Source organism: Oncorhynchus gorbuscha, linkage group LG09 (genome assembly GCF_021184085.1).
Source record: "Oncorhynchus gorbuscha isolate QuinsamMale2020 ecotype Even-year linkage group LG09, OgorEven_v1.0, whole genome shotgun sequence".
Classification (NCBI taxonomy): Eukaryota; Metazoa; Chordata; class Actinopteri; order Salmoniformes; family Salmonidae; genus Oncorhynchus; species Oncorhynchus gorbuscha.
The window spans coordinates 39,700,195-39,715,812 of NC_060181.1; the positions used below are offsets into that span (position 1 = coordinate 39,700,195).

General features: G+C 42.6%; 2 protein-coding genes across 9 annotated transcripts; one reads left to right on the forward strand and one right to left on the reverse strand.

Annotated features, from left to right (window-relative positions):
• Window positions 1-17: 17 nt before the first annotated feature.
• Window positions 18-8,655, reverse strand: LOC124043582 (epsin-1-like). Of its 7 annotated transcripts, none has more exons than XM_046362315.1 (11): window positions 8,597-8,655; window positions 7,838-7,988; window positions 7,543-7,633; window positions 6,736-6,891; window positions 5,158-5,286; window positions 4,648-4,768; window positions 4,300-4,481; window positions 3,958-4,141; window positions 3,151-3,921; window positions 2,802-2,954; window positions 18-2,363 (listed from the first exon to the last, which is right to left on the reverse strand). In XM_046362315.1, the coding sequence occupies exons 3-11, from the start codon at window positions 7,609-7,611 to the stop codon at window positions 2,203-2,205; spliced, it is 1,926 nt and encodes a 641-aa protein (XP_046218271.1). In that variant the 5' UTR covers window positions 7,612-7,633; window positions 7,838-7,988; window positions 8,597-8,655; the 3' UTR covers window positions 18-2,202. The 7 variants fall into 7 exon arrangements, with proteins under 7 accessions (XP_046218271.1, XP_046218268.1, XP_046218270.1 ...); XM_046362316.1 differs by adding an exon at window positions 2,615-2,636 and having other exon boundaries at window positions 2,191-2,328; window positions 3,151-4,141; XM_046362317.1 differs by adding an exon at window positions 2,615-2,636 and having other exon boundaries at window positions 2,222-2,363; window positions 3,151-4,141.
• Window positions 8,656-9,456: 801 nt separating this feature from the next.
• LOC124043603 (adaptin ear-binding coat-associated protein 1-like) lies at window positions 9,457-15,468 on the forward strand. Of its 2 annotated transcripts, none has more exons than XM_046362364.1 (8): window positions 9,457-9,722; window positions 10,583-10,683; window positions 10,836-10,940; window positions 11,172-11,253; window positions 11,500-11,608; window positions 11,782-11,929; window positions 12,151-12,247; window positions 14,056-15,468. In XM_046362364.1, exons 1-8 carry the CDS (start codon window positions 9,628-9,630, stop codon window positions 14,159-14,161), a joined length of 843 nt encoding a protein of 280 aa, XP_046218320.1. In that variant the 5' UTR covers window positions 9,457-9,627; the 3' UTR covers window positions 14,162-15,468. The 2 variants fall into 2 exon arrangements, with proteins under 2 accessions (XP_046218320.1, XP_046218319.1); XM_046362363.1 differs by having other exon boundaries at window positions 9,458-9,722; window positions 13,964-15,468.
• Window positions 15,469-15,618: the final 150 nt, after the last annotated feature.

Below are 15,618 nucleotides of genomic sequence, written 5' to 3' on the forward strand. Positions count from 1 at the left end.
CAGTCATATCTGAGATCTCAAGTATTGAATAACTTTATTTCTCAAATGTGTTACTGTCACAGTTTCCACCACAGCCTTGACATAAATAAAAAAAAGCATATCATACGAATTAAATGATAATAGTAGCCACGATAAAATGTATTATCGTAACAACACTAATCCTTTTGCACTACGATTCAGATGAATTCATTTTCATTTCACTTCACATTTTGTGTTGTTGTATTTCAACTGTTTTGTTTGAGGCCAAAGAGGAAACGCAAAACACAGAATGACAAGCATCCCGTAGGATTCATAGGCCTTACGATGAAAACTCACTGAATAGATAAGCATAACAATACCGTGTGCATGGGATGTTGTCTTGTCATACAAATATTTGACAAAAAGACTTTCAACTGACTGAGATACAGTTTTCAACAACATACGCAAGGACAGGGGGAAAAAAAAGATGACAAATTCAGCTTTCATTTTGTACACAATCTGTTCGTTCCCAAACACAAGTAAATAAGTAGACTTAAGTGTATAAAATGACAAAAGCAAAATAAAGCCACTATAGGTTATTGGCTGATAATGTGGATGATTATGGGTTCTATCCAATTGGATATGACCTTTTCCAACTAAAGTCAATGGTCAACTAAAGAAACCCACAGGACAATGACCACTTTGATGCTTGCTGTAAGTAATGTGAGATGATTGAATTTGAATATGGCTCTAGTTTGTTTTGAAAGTATCTGTCGGAGGCCATGTGTTCAAGAAACAAACAAATAATTGAATTAATAAATACAGTAAATAGGCTAATAAGTAAATTAATAAATAGATACAATTGTACTTTTAAAAAAAAAAAAACACAAATAAGTTACTTTTGCTCAAGGATCTCACCTCCACACAAAACTCTCTCTCTCTCACACACACACACACACACACACACACACACACACACACACACACACACACACACACACACACACACACACACACACACACACACACACACACACACACACACACACACACACACACACACACACACACACACCCTGATAGCAGCTCTACTGACATCCTGTTCTTTCTGTGTACATGTTCCATTGTAGACTACTGTAATGATTCATCAGGTCTTCTTAACCCTCCATCCACCTATCTCAGAGCCTTATGAGTCAAGCATAGAGAAGGTGAGCATTGATAATAACCAGTCTAATTGAAAAATCACAGCACAAGAACAAAATCACAGAAGGACTAAATGGAACTAACTCCTACGGCCCCATCTCAGCTTCCCACTCTTGAAAGAACCGAAATGAACATCAAATCAACCAAAATTGAATGTTTTTCTTGGAAAAACTATTTTGAGATACTTATATTTTGTCTGGTTTCATTTCTTACATATTATTGCATACACTTACATTGGACATGTACATTATATTAACCATTGCAGATATTGGGGTTGAGGAAGGTGAGCTGGACAGGTTGTAGCAGTATAGGATTGTTGTTTCTGTTGGGGAGGATCTCCCATTCTGGTGTCTAAAATCATGTGTCACTGCAAAGGGACCACCCTCCCATTTGAGGAGTGGAAGCTCCACTGCAGCGTGTCCTGCCGGAGGAACCCAACCCAGACAATTGGGTTGTACCATCCCAGCTCCAAAACAGGGGCATGCCATCTGAGGTCCCATTTCGGGCAATGCCAGGCCAGGATGAGGCATTCCCAGGGAATGGGATGATAGCTGGGTTAAAGGAGGCCCCAGCAAGGGGTCGTGGGACCCAAAGGCGGGTAACACCGTGGGACATGTGGGTGGAACCAAAAAGGCTGGAGTTTGGGGAGATTGTAGTACGAGACACTCCAGCAATGGATGTGACTCTGCCCATAGGGCCAGACATGCCTGGGCCTTGTAAAACGCCTAGGAAATTAGGAAAGGCAAAAGAAAATGGGGAAAGGGAGGGAGGACAGATATACAGTACAGAGCATTCCAAGAGAGAGTATAGAACAGAGAGAGGAGTGAAAAGGTTACATCTCTAAAACTCTATGCATGGCTACTACCGATACTGATACTGACCCACACAACAGTTATGAACTATAGGGGGGAGGAAGGCCTAGTGAAAACACTGAATCACTAACACTGCTTTGAACAGAAATATACTTCTCATATTCACCCTCTGGTTCTCTCTGTCTATCTCTCTCAGGGTCTGGTCTCTCGTTTACCCGTCCTTACTTTGTTACTTGGTGCGGGGGGGGTGTTTGGGTTTGGGGGGAAAGGACTGAGCCCACGTCCACGAGCGAAGCGCCGGCACCATGGAAGGAAGCTGGCGATTTGTTGTCTTCGTCCGCTGTGTCTCCATTGTCTGTAGAGAGAGAGAGAGAGAGAGGAAAAGTAGGCCTGCGAAATATTACAATATTATCACGATATTACAATATTAGTGTGTATCATGAAAGATGTATGACGACAAGGGTGTGTCAAGTATAGTGTCGGGGGCACAGGCATCGAGGGAAGACAGACGGAGCGCTAACACACAAACACATTACTGGGATCTGTTAGAGTACACAGGCGCTCTTCAGCTCAGCTTGACTGAAAAATGGAATACGGTGCTCAACAAAGAGACATAGGAACACATTTGAAAAATATCTTACCCCAGGGCACTTCAATTGCCGACTATCCCAGAAAAAGAAAAAGGGGCACTCAGATGTCTGCATGCAAGGGTGTTTAAGGTTTATTGCCAGGACAGACAGATAGGCTTACACTGTGGTGTGTCAGACGCCTTCCTCAGAGCTTGGAGGCAACAGCTTTGAGAAAGCATACGATACTACAGTACATTACCTGTGCCATTACTTGGAGCTCCCCATGGGTCAGAGTTCATAGCGTCTGTGGTGGTGGAAGCCCCTCCATCTCCCCAGGGCTCGTCTGTGGATGCTGTGTCAGTGGGAGCTGCAGGTGCACCCCAAGGGTCACTGGCGGTGGGCGGAGGCGATGCTGGTGTAAAGGGGGTGGGGTTAAACGGATTTAAAGGGGAACTCCAATGAAAAATTGTTATATGGAAATTGTGCTCTACATCTTAAAATGATCGTATACACATTTTATATCATGTATTTAACCTAAGGATTGAGACAAAAATCTGAATTAAGAGCTCATGTGATGGTGTCACAAGATTATAACCATCACTGCTTACCTGTTGGTCCCCATGCGTCACCATCAGCCTTCGAGCCATCACCAAATGGATCTGTGGGGGGAGAGGCAGCTGTGGTCCCCTCGTCTCCCCAGGGATCAGCCTTCTTTTCGGACAGTGGATTAGATGGAGCACCCCACGTGTCTGAAGCATCGGTTTTTGGACTGGATTGTGCACTAAAAGGATCAGCACCCTTCGTTGGGACATTCAATGGGCCCCCAAAAGGATCTGAACCGTCTTTTGGTGCCACAAAGGGATCTGAACCGTCTTTTGGCGTATTGGATGGTGCTGAAAATGTATCCTCTTTTGGTGCCCCAAACGGATCAGAACCACCTTTTGGTGTATTGGATGGTGCTGAAAATGGATCATCTTTTGGTGCCCCAAATGGATCAGCTTCAACTTTAGATGGTGCATTGGATGGTGCCGAAAATGGATCGGAACCATCTTTTGGAGCCGCAAAAGGATCTGAACCATCTATTGGGGCATTGGCTGGTGCCGCAAAAGGATCTGAACCATCTATTGGGGCACTGGCTGGCGCCGCAAAAGGATCTGAACCATCTATTGGGGCACTGGCTGGCGCCGCAAAAGGATCTGAACCATCTATTGGGGCACTGGCTGGCGCCGCAAAAGGATCTGCTTCTTCTGTTGTAGCATTAGATGTTCCACCCCATGCATCCTCGGATGGAGCTTTGGATGTTCCACCCCATGCATCCTCGGATGGAGCTTTGGATGTTCCACCCCATGCATCCTCGGATGGAGCTTTGGATGTTCCACCCCATGCATCCTCGGATGGAGCTTTGGATGTTCCACCCCATGCATCCTCGGATGGAGCTTTGGGCGCACCCCCCCAAGGATCAGGAGCGGGTGCTTTGGCTGCTGCGCCCCATGCATCGTCCTCTGATGGTTCATCTGCCCCACCAAAGCCATCGGCAACCTTAGGCTTTCCTGCTTTGGCGGCATCCTCCCATTCAAGCTCTTCCTTGGTCATCTTTGACTGCAATTACATAAGAGACTGGACAATCATGATGCCAAACACACATTTATTTGGTAGATGATCCAATATGTCCGAAGTGTACAATCATTTACCTTTGAAAGGTGCCTTTGAAAGTCCAAATAAAGGGAGAAATCTGACTATTAAGTTGTAATACTTACCCTTCGTTCCTCCTCTTTTTTCTGGGCCTCTCGTCTCAGTTTTTCTTGCTTCTTGGCCTCAAAGCTGGCGGCAAGATCAGCCACAGATGGGATGTTGGCTAGGGAGGGGAGCCCGGTGGCTCCTGGGACATACACTGGCTTGTAGTTGGGGTCCTTGGGGTCGTTGGGGTCGTCCGAGGAGGCTGTAGAAAGAGGACGATAAGATATAGCATAAAGAGATACATTATTATGGTAAAGCAGGGTTGGGGTCAATTCGGTTTTGTGTCCTGTAGGGATTTTCCAAGAATGTTTTAAGGGAAATGGTCAATTGAAGTCTCTAAAATTTTGAGTGTGCTCTGTAACGCTCACCAGTGGCGTTCTTTGAGATCTTGTCTCTGGTCTTGAGTGCAAACTCTCGCTCTTCCTTTAGTTTCTCGTCGTCCTCCATAAGAACCAGTACTACCTTGGCCTTCTCCCTCACGTTCACCCCCTGTAAAGGATAGCGTGAGGAGACATCATTAGTACTGCTAGGCAGCTCTCTTTCTGAAGCATGGTGCTCCCGAGATGTAACTGTGCAGAATTAGTAAGGGGAAGCTCAAATGATCATGTATGCATGGAAAAGCAATGTGTTAGCTTAGATGTTAGTCGAGTCAGATACCTCAAGCCTCACTCAATATTTGGACTGGTCTCCCGGACCGGTTTAAGCCTATTCCTGTTCTACAAAGCACTTTCACTGGAGTTATGCTAATAATAATTATTCATTAGTAAATGAGCTCACAGTGAATTTCTCAGGTGGGGAGGCTTCAAAAAGAGTACATTGGAGATGGAACCTGCATATCAGAGGAGTTGGTGGGACAAACATGCATTTAGCTTCAGTACCTGATCTTTCCCATCCTTGTCCTGGAAACGGAACTCTGTTAGCGCTTTCACAATGTAGATGTTGTCCTTCATCGTATTCAGAACGCGGTCTGAGCCCGTCTTTAATAGGTTCTCCAGCAGAGTCAATGACTGCAGTTGGGGGATGGGAGAAAAACAAAATGGGGGATCCAGATGAGCGTCCCCTGCTCCTTAAAAACACTCTGCGACTTAATCATTGAATGGGAGCGATCATCAACAGAAAAATAAATACATAAAAAGTTAAGTTGACACCATAGTGTGGCAAAGATGGGAGGGTATTTAAGCGGATTGTAAAAACTGAGAAAGATTACCATACATACTGTATATATTTCCCATGCCAATACACATCCTGTGGAGGACCTTTATTTCTATCTGATTTGTGGCATTAGAAAAAAAAACAAAGAAGAAAGTGTCAAATAATATAAAGACCATCTTTTCACAGAAAGATAAAATATATGGGCTACAGCTTTACAAAGCACTTGAAAAACCACCAACCAACCTGAATAACCAAAAATAAAAAGGAAAGAAAGGAAGACCCAGAGTTCTCTGCTGCAGAAGATAAGTTCATTGGAGTTAACTGCACCTCAGATTGCAGCCCAAATAAATGCTTCACAGAGTTCAAGTAACAGACACATCTCAACATCAACTGTTCAGAGGAGACTGCATGAATCAGGCCTTCATGGTCGGATTGCTGCAAAGAAACCACTACTAAAGGACACCAATAGGAAGAAGAGACTTGCTTGGGCCAAGAAACACCAGTAATGGACATTAGACCGGTGGAAATCTGTCCTTTGGTCTGATGAGTCCAAATTTGAGATTTTTGGTTCCAACCGCTGTGTCTCTGTGAAACGCTGAGTACAAGAACGGATGATCTCCACTTGTGTGGTTCCCACCGAGAAGCATGGAGGAGGAGGTGTGATGGTGTGGGAGTGCTTTGCTGGTGACACCGTCTGTGATTTATTTAGAATTCAAGGCACACTTAACCAGCATGGCTACCACAGCATTCTTCAGCGAAACACCATCCCATCTGGTTTGTGCTTAGTGGGACTATAATTTGTTATCAGGCCAATGATCCAACACACATCCAGTCTGTGTAAGGGCTATTTGACCAAGAAGGAGAGTGATGGAGTGTTGCGTCATATGACCTGGCCTCCACAATCACCCAACCTCAACCCAGTTGAGATGGTTTGGGATGAGTTGGCCCACAGAGTGAACGAAAAGCAAGCAACAAGTGCTCAGCATATGTGGGAACTCCTTCAAGACTGTTGGAAAAGCATTCCAGATGAAGCTGGTAGAGAGAATGCTGAGAGTGTGCAAAGCTGTCATCAAGGCAAAGGGTGGCTACTTTGAAGAATCTCAAATATAAAATACATTTTGAATTGTTTAATACTTTTTTGGTTACTACATGATTCCATATGTGTTATTTCATAGTTTTGATGTCTTCATTATTATTCTACAATTTAGAAAATAGTACAAATAAGGAAAAACCCTTGAATGAGTAGGTGTGCCCAAACTCTTGACTGGTACTGTACATGCGTAATTATTTATCTTTGCCCTCACCTTGTAGATGTGCCTCCAGTTCTTATCGTCTTTGAGGCGTTTCCACAGCATGGTCATGATCTCATTGCAGGCCACCACATTGTAGGTGAGGTCCGAGATGTCAGCCATCTGTGAGCTAGAGGGACCCCATGGGTCGTTGGAGGTGGCCTCCCTCACCTGACAGACATACAGCAGTGTTAGTACAGATTATTGTTCACTTGTGCTACTGTATTTAATTGTAGGGGAAATACTGGTGATAGAGTCACTGGTGTTACAGACAGGGGTAACAGATGGAGAACTGACTCATGCTCTGCTACAGAGGGTGTGTCTTATATTAGAAGGAAGCTGCAAAGGTATTTTGGAATGCTGACAGTGTCAACTGAACAGCATATGTGGCCAATCTTACTCTGCAAGGGCCAGTGTGGATGCAGGCTTTTGCTCCAGCCAAGCAGTACTAGGTTGATTCTACTAAATGATCCAAGACTGTGATCAGTTGAATTAGGTGTGCTACTAATTGGCTGTCACAAAAGAATGAACCCACACCGGCCCTTGCAAGGTAAAATTGACGCACCCTGGGTACAACATCAAGAGGGGAGAAAGAGAGGGATAGTCAAGATGAAGGGAAGCATGCCGTGGCAGAGAGTGCAAGGAAGATGAGACAAATCAGGAGAAAAATCTGAGAACGCAAGAGCAAGAAAGGAGAGAACAGGAGGAGTGAGTGATGACAGAAGAGAATGAGAAGTGAGAGTGTGGGGAAAAGGAAAGAGGGGAAAGGAGAAGGGTCAAAGACAAGATGGGGGATGGGGTAAAGTAAATCATCTCCCTTACCTTGACCTCAGCCTCAGAGAAGTTTTGAACGAGGTTCTTCAATTGTCGGCGTAGCATAGAGGATGTCATGATGCCTAATGGGGCCTAATGTCTCAAACCACAAGGACCTAGTCAGTATAAAGACTAGTAACAGCATGTACACACACACGGACGCATACTCAACGGAAGCAGACAGAGCTTTCGTCCATATATGAATGAGGCTTCTGTCTCGCCTCATGTAATGGCAGGTATCAACACAGGAGAAGCTGCTTGGCATTTATCCCAAATCATGCTGCTGATAGCTACATCTCCATACCTATTGAAATAAAAACGGATAGTGGGGGGGATGTCAAAGACGTGAGTCTGTCTTGCGATCTGGTCTCACTGGCTCACTGGATGCTCATTCTTTTAGTCTCTCTCTCCACGACGACATCGGGTCCCAGCACACACAGATCTGGAAAAATATTCTAAAAGGGAGCAAAGCAATGACATAGCTAGGCTAGTGAAGAAGCTACTTCACATGCCATTGGGAAACAAATTGTTTGTGTTTTTATAATGTAAATGCCTAACAGAAAATGCAGAAAGCAGCCTAGAAACCAGACCTAGTCATGATTGCGACCAAATCAACACCATTCATGTTTGCAAAAAGCTAAGCTAGCTCCGTGGCTAGCTAGCGAGCATTCTGCAATGCCAATACTATGGCGACAAATCCAGGCTCTGCAGTGTTCCCGATTAGCTATGCACCTGAGTAGGCTATTGTCAATTTAGCATGTTATTTGGCAATTTTCGTCTTGTCACGAACGCTAGTTGCGTTATGTACATCCATCTACGAAATGCATCACGATTCAGCACCTTGGACAGCGACCGGTGTAGCTTAAAAACCGTCAGTGCGTCTTCATGGCTGTCGAATGTTGTTTTTAGAGCAAGCTAGCTGTCAACGACAGCCGTCTGATGACAGCTTTGGAAATATAGCTTTGGTCTACTTTTATGGACAACTGACACCTTTAAAATACATACTTCCATTGAGCATACATTTATTTTTATGATTATGCGTCTATTTCAAAGGAATACGAACCTTCGAGATGTTTTCAGAGATCTGCAAAAAAAAACTACAATTTCCGCTTCCGTCTGCAATCCGCACCTGACTAAAAGACCACCCCCCTACTTAATAAGTACGATGATGTTAGGCTACATTGTAGTCAATAAAATTAAACAATGTAGTAACAGTGTCTTTATTGAGAGGGAAACAAACGACTCGTTTCTTTGTTTTTCCACAAATTAATGGATTATTATTGGGAGCAGTCTTGCCTGTTTCTCATAAGGTCGGCATTTTTGGGGTCTCAAATGTTTACATAAACATCTGTTTGCATTGGTTACACATACCATCTAGGGGTGAAAATTGGCAGTGGTGTAAAGAACTTAAGTACTTAAGTCGTTTTTGGGGGGTATCTGTACTTTACTTTACAATGTATATTTTTGACTACTTTTACTATACTACATTCCTTAAGAAAATATTGTACTTTTTACTTTATACATTTTCCTTGACACTAAAAAGTACTTGTTACATTTTGAATGCTTTAGTTGGACAGGAAAAATGTTAAAATCATGCACTTATCAACAGAATGATCTGGTGAACTCACTAAACACACATGCTTCATTTGTAAATTATGTCTAAATGTTGGAGTGTTTCCCTGGCTGTCCGTAAATAAATTGAAAAAACAAGAAAATGTTGACACCTGGTTTACTTAATATAAGGAATTTGAAATGATTTATACTTTAACTTTTGATACTTAAGTTTATTTTAGCAATTACATGTGCTTTTGATACTTAAGTATATTTTACTTAGAGGGTTACTTTTACTTGTGGTGTCTACTTTTACTCAATTATGACAATTGGGTACTTTTCCCACCACTAATTAATGGAAGGGGTATGCTGCCTTATAACATTGGGGGATGTGCTCAGGGTCAATGCATCCTGGAACACAAACTCCGCTCTTGAATCCCCGTCACGTCATCGCCGTCTCGTGGTTTGTGAGTGTGTAGGCCACTCGCAAAAACCAGAAAGGACCGATAAATACGACACACATCATCAATTTATTTGACATAAATGGCGGCCGAAGGCGAATATGAGTCAATCCTGTGCGTTAAACCTGACGTCAATGTTTATCGCATACCACCGAGGGCTACAAATCGTGGATACAGGTAAATGCAAAGGGTTGGCCCATTTTTGGGGTGTTGGGCTAAAAGCGCGGTGCCGGTGGTTCTATCTGTTGTCAGAGTGCTGCATTGTGTGTGTGTGCGCCTATATCTGTCTGTTTGCTCAGAGGATGTTTAACGCTGTCGTTGTGTGTCTAATATTTGTTTTGCGTAGGCCTATGAGTCATTAATTATTCTGCCCCATTGGCAATATTGATGTTACACTCGCAAAGCTGGCATTATCAGTGCGGTGGAATCGAAAGTGAATGGCATGCTATGTCTATTTGCGTGTGTTGTTTATCACCATAGTTTACCCAGAAAATGTATTGGTGTAATGCATTGACCGCAATTGTTATATGAAGGTATATAGGTGATAAATAGCCCCATATCCTTTTGCCAAGGCTAGCAATCATTCTACAACAGTCTTATTGTGACAGTAACATTTTATTACAGAATTGCTCAAATAATGAAACCATTGTCTATTAAGGACAAGTAAAACAAGCAGTGCCAGCTGCCAGGGAGGATAACAAGTAGTTTCAGCAGACTACTGTTTTCAATCTGGCCTATATGTGTGTGACCCAGATAACTGTAGGCTAAATGGTTTTAATTGAGATTCTCTAAGACGTAGATGACTGATATGCTATTAATTGGGGTTTGTGATCTTCATAATAGTCTTGCTTCAGCCTTCAGGCCTTATAAGAACAAGACAATTGGGTCAATTCAGAATTATCTCCATATTACACAGTACTATTTGTTACAAAAGCTGTCTGAGAACAGTTTTTAAATAGGCACTGTTTACTGACCTTATGACGCACTTCCTGTTTTGCTCTGTTGTTGGCTACCTCTGACCTGGGTATTAACTGTAGGGCAGCAGACTGGAAGCTGGATGTGCCCGATTGGTCAGGGCGCATGCGGATCACGGCGAAGGGCAAAGTGGTCTACATCAAACTGGAAGACAAGGTCTCAGGTGAGAGAGTGATGAAACTGTGTGTGTGTTGCACAGCTGCCCCTTTGTCACAGCACTGCTCATTAGGAACCCGTTCGATGTAGCCAGTAAATAGAACTTCATACAGCTTATCTGTGTGGAATATTATTATGTTTTCTCCTCCCATCCTGCAGGGGAGCTGTTCGCCCAAGCCCCTGTCACAGAGTATCCCGGCATCGCAGTTGAAACCGTAAGCGACTCCAGTCGCTACTTTGTCCTGCGAATACAGGATGACAATGGTGTGTATGTATATTTGAGTGAAAGCCCCTCCCTGTGCGTTCATAGCTGTCAGACTTTTACACCGGTCATATGTCAGCTTCCTTTAGCAGGTTATAGTACTTTCATCCATCTATCAACGTCATGTCTTGGATCGCATTCCATTTTGTCAGCTCTCCTCAAATGTCAATTCACAATACACTGTCAGATCCAAGCCTATGCACTCATACAGCTATGTCAACCTACTCTCTCAGGCCGCAGTGCGTTCATTGGTGTTGGATTCGGGGACAGAGGGGACTCTTTTGACTTCAACGTGTCTTTGCAGGACCACTTTAAGTAAGTGATGGAAGGGGTCACTCCAGGGACAGTGTGACTGTTAAGGCACTCAAACATTGGTGCTTCACCATTTCCCACTAATAACAAACACACCTACTGTGGTCTGTCTGCAGCATAATCTGCCAGTCAAAACTAAGTGTCATTGAGTACGCTTGTTCCAGATATTGCACTTTCCAAAACAACTGATGTGACATTACTTTTTCCAGTGTCAGGGCACATTAAGTTGATTTTGTGTGTGTCTCATAGGTGGGTGAAACAAGAGAATGAGATCAGCAAAAACCCTCAGGGGGCAGCTTCGGGATCAAAGCTGGACTTGGGATTTAAAGAAGGACAAACCATCACCCTTAATATTGGGGTAAAGACCTGGAACAATTAAACTAGATCATTCTTATAGAAATTGTATAACAAAATTATAGCCTGTGACCCTGGGGTTTGTTTGGGATTGGCCATTTAATTTTTCACCAACACTCAATATTCCTTAACTGTTCCAATTTCAATATTTTCCCTATCATCCTTTCTCTCTACCAGCAAGGCAAAAAAAGAGATAAGCCACGCTCACAGGGGGCAGGTGGGTCTGGTCTCCTTCCACCGCCACCAAAAGGCAAGATGGCTCCTCCTCCTTCCTCTACCTTCTCCAATCACAACACAGTGCCTCAAACAGGAGGCCCAGAGATCGGTACAGCAGTTAAAACTCTCAATATAGCCTTGATTAACTTTTCTCTATAGCGAAATAAAGCTTTAATTTGGTAGCTTTGGTTGTTTATTCTTTCTCTCTCAATTCAAATGGGCTTTATTGGCATGGGAAACATGTTAACATGGTTTATTTCACTTGCTTTGGCAATCACAAATGAACAGTTGCCATTGGACACACAAAAGGGTCTCTTTTTCTCTCTCTAGGCAGTTTGCTAGATCTGGACAGTAGTAACTCCAACACTGTGGTCCAATCATCTAATCCCAGCACTGCTCTTTGGGGAGACTTCTCCACTCCTGCAAGGTAACTTGTTACAACAGTCTGTGATGAGCTTATTTTAGCCTTTTGTTTTGTTATGCTATGACATACTGATATACACTACCAGTCAAAAGTTTGGACACACCTATTTATTCCAGGGTTTTTCTTTATTTTTACTATTTTATACATTGTAGAATAATAGCGAAGACAAACTATGAAATAACACACATGGAATCATGTAGTAAACAAAAAAGTGTTAAACAAATCAAAAATATATTTGAGATTCTTCAAAGTAGCCAGCCTTTGCCTTGATGACAGCTTTGCATACTCCTGGCATTCTCTCAACCAGCTTCACGAAGTTGTCATCTGGACTGCATTTCAATTAACAGGTGTGCCTTGTTAATTTGTGGAATTTCTTTCCTTAATGCGTTTGAGCCAATCAGTTGTGTTGGGACAAGGTAGGGTTGGTATGCAGAAGATATCCCTATTTGGTAAAAGACCAAGTCCATATTATGGCAAGAACAGCTCAAATAATCAAAGAGAAATGACAATCCATCATTACTTTAAGACATGAAGGTCAGTCAATACGGAAGATGTAAAGAACTTTGAATGTTTCTTCAAGTGCAGTTGCAAAAACCATCAAGCACCATGATGAAACTGCCTCTCATGAGGACCGAGACAGGAAAGGAAGACCGTTACCTCTGTTGCAGATGAGTTCATTAGAGTTACCAGCCTCAGAAATCGACAATTAACTACACCTCAGATTGCAGACCAAATAAATGCTTCACAGAGTTCAAGTAACGGACATCTCAACATCAACTGTTCAGAGGAGACATAATCAGACCTTCATGATTAAATTGCTGCAAAGAAACCACTACTAAAGGACACCAATAAGAGGAAGAGACTTGCTTTAGCCAAGAAACACGAGCAATTGACATTAGACCGACGAAAATCTGTTCTTTGGTCTGATGTATCCAAATTTGAGATTTTTGGTTCCATCCTCTGTCTTTGTGAGATGCAGAGTAGGACTGATGACCTCCGCATGTGTGGTTCCCACAGTGAAGCATGGAGGAGGAGGTGTGATGGTGTGGGTGTGCTTTGCTTGTGACACTGTCTGTGAAATATTTAGAATTCAAGGCACACTTAACCAGCATGGCTACCACAGCATTCTGCAACGATACGCCATCCCATCTGGTTTGCGCATAGTGGGACCATCATTTGTTTTTCAACAGGACATTGACCCAACACACCTCCAGGCTGTGTGAGGGCTATTTGAGGGAGAGTGCTGGAGTGCTGCATCAGATGACCTGGCATCCAGTCACCCGACCTCAACCCAATTGAGAGTTTGGGATGTGTTGGACTGCAGAGGGAAGGAAAAGCAGCCAACAAGTGCTCAGCATATGTGGGACCTCCTTCAAGACTGTTGGAAAAGCATTCCAGTTGACTACCTCATGAAGCTGGTTGAGAGAATGCCAAAAGTGTGCAAAGCTGCCATCAAGGCAAAGGGTGGCTACTTTGAATAATCTAAAATATGTTTTGATTGAACATATTTTGGTTACTATATGATTCCATATGTGTTATTTCGTAGTTTTGAGGTCTTCACTATTATACTACAATGTAGAAAATAGTACAAATAAAGAAAAACCCTTGCACGAGTAGGTGTGTCCAAACTTGTGACTGGTACTGTACATGCTTGATATTCTGTAACACCGGTATTGCTATGAGTCAACCAGCATGTAAAAATTGTATCTTTATCTTCAGTTCTCTCCCCCCCAACATCGCGACAACAGCACACTCTGAATTGGGGCCAGTTTTGAGTCCATGTCACGGCATGTTTTTTTATTTGATTCCAGCGCTGAACGCACCGCCTCCCTCTGCCTCTACAATACAACAGAAAACTGTCGAAGAGGCAAGGAACACCATGCACTTCTAGAATGTCTTTATCAAAACTATGAATGAGTGTAGGCTATAATCTCCTCCCAATGTAAGTACAAAATAATAATGAAGTCATATTTAGGATAATAATGCAAATCTATTGCACATATTCAATGTTTGGGCATATGAGATTTATGGTAGGTCTTCAATACCACCTAAGGGCTATGTTGATAGGCTCTTCAATTTCTTGTTATCACAGGAATAGGAGCAATATTACAGTACTGCTTTTTACCCAGAAACAGTGCCCTGTTGTTAATGTTTACCTAATCATCACGACATGCTTGATTTATAGAGGGCAACACATAGGGAGACGTCCTTTCCCATATGGTTTTCTTCTGATCATAATAGGGAAAAGGATTTGTAGTAATTAATTGTTAGGACAGTAGCTCAATTCCGTTTTCTCCTCCGTGTGCATTTGTTCACTCCCCCTCAAGGATTTAAAAGCATTGGATTAGTGTATGCATTGGCTGGAGGGAGTCTACCATATTCCTTATGATTGCATACAAACTATAGGTGATTTTTGGGAGAACTGGGAGAAACTGAGTAGAGCTCATATTGATGAATGTATCTGTTACCATTGTACTTACCACCTCACACACTGGGCCTTTTTGAAGAGCATGTATCTGTGTTTACTTTGTGGAGGACTTGACAGAGCACTCTACAGTCCATTTGTAGGTAGGTAGTTGTGGTGTAGTGTACATTGGATGAAAAACTGGGTTAAAATGCATACTTGTAATGAAAATGACAAGTAAATCGGTATAAAACGAACAATATGCTCAAAAGTGCTATTCAATGATTCATTTGTTTGTTTATGAAATAATTAGCCTGGGATGCTAGATCTGTGTTTGTCTATTCCTTTATCAATAGCCAATGCAGAAACCAATCTGGCAACCAGGCTGTGAAATCTGATGATTGTCTAACAGTGTAATTTGATGAATGTATGACAACTCCAGCTATTGTTGGGGAGGATGTGCTGCTGTTTATTGATGAATGTATGACAACTCCAGCTATTGTTGGGGAGGATGTGCTGCTGTTTATTGATGAATGTATGACAACTCCAGCTATTGTTGGGGAGGATGTGCTGCTGTTTATTGATGAATGTATGACAACTCCAGCTATTGTTGGGGAGGATGTGCTGCTGTTTATTGATGAATGCTGTTGGAAGTGAATGACTGAAGTTGCCTCATGTCAATAGTGTTTGTTTACCTTCCCCAGAACATGGTTTCACGTGGCTCTGTCACTGGATGTGTACTTATGATTTATTGCCTTGGTCGTCATTACTCATCATGACATGTGAAAGTGGCAATAAAAACCTTCAAAAGGAGTCGTGCGTCTAATGGATGATGCATGGTAGAAAAAATCTGACGTTCATTAAAGCTTTGAGGGTATAAAAAAATGTTTGCAAGTTAGATTTAGTATTTTGTCATTATTTCATGAATGTTTGACGAAGGGTGTTTTCTTGCCTTCAAGGTTTTCCTATA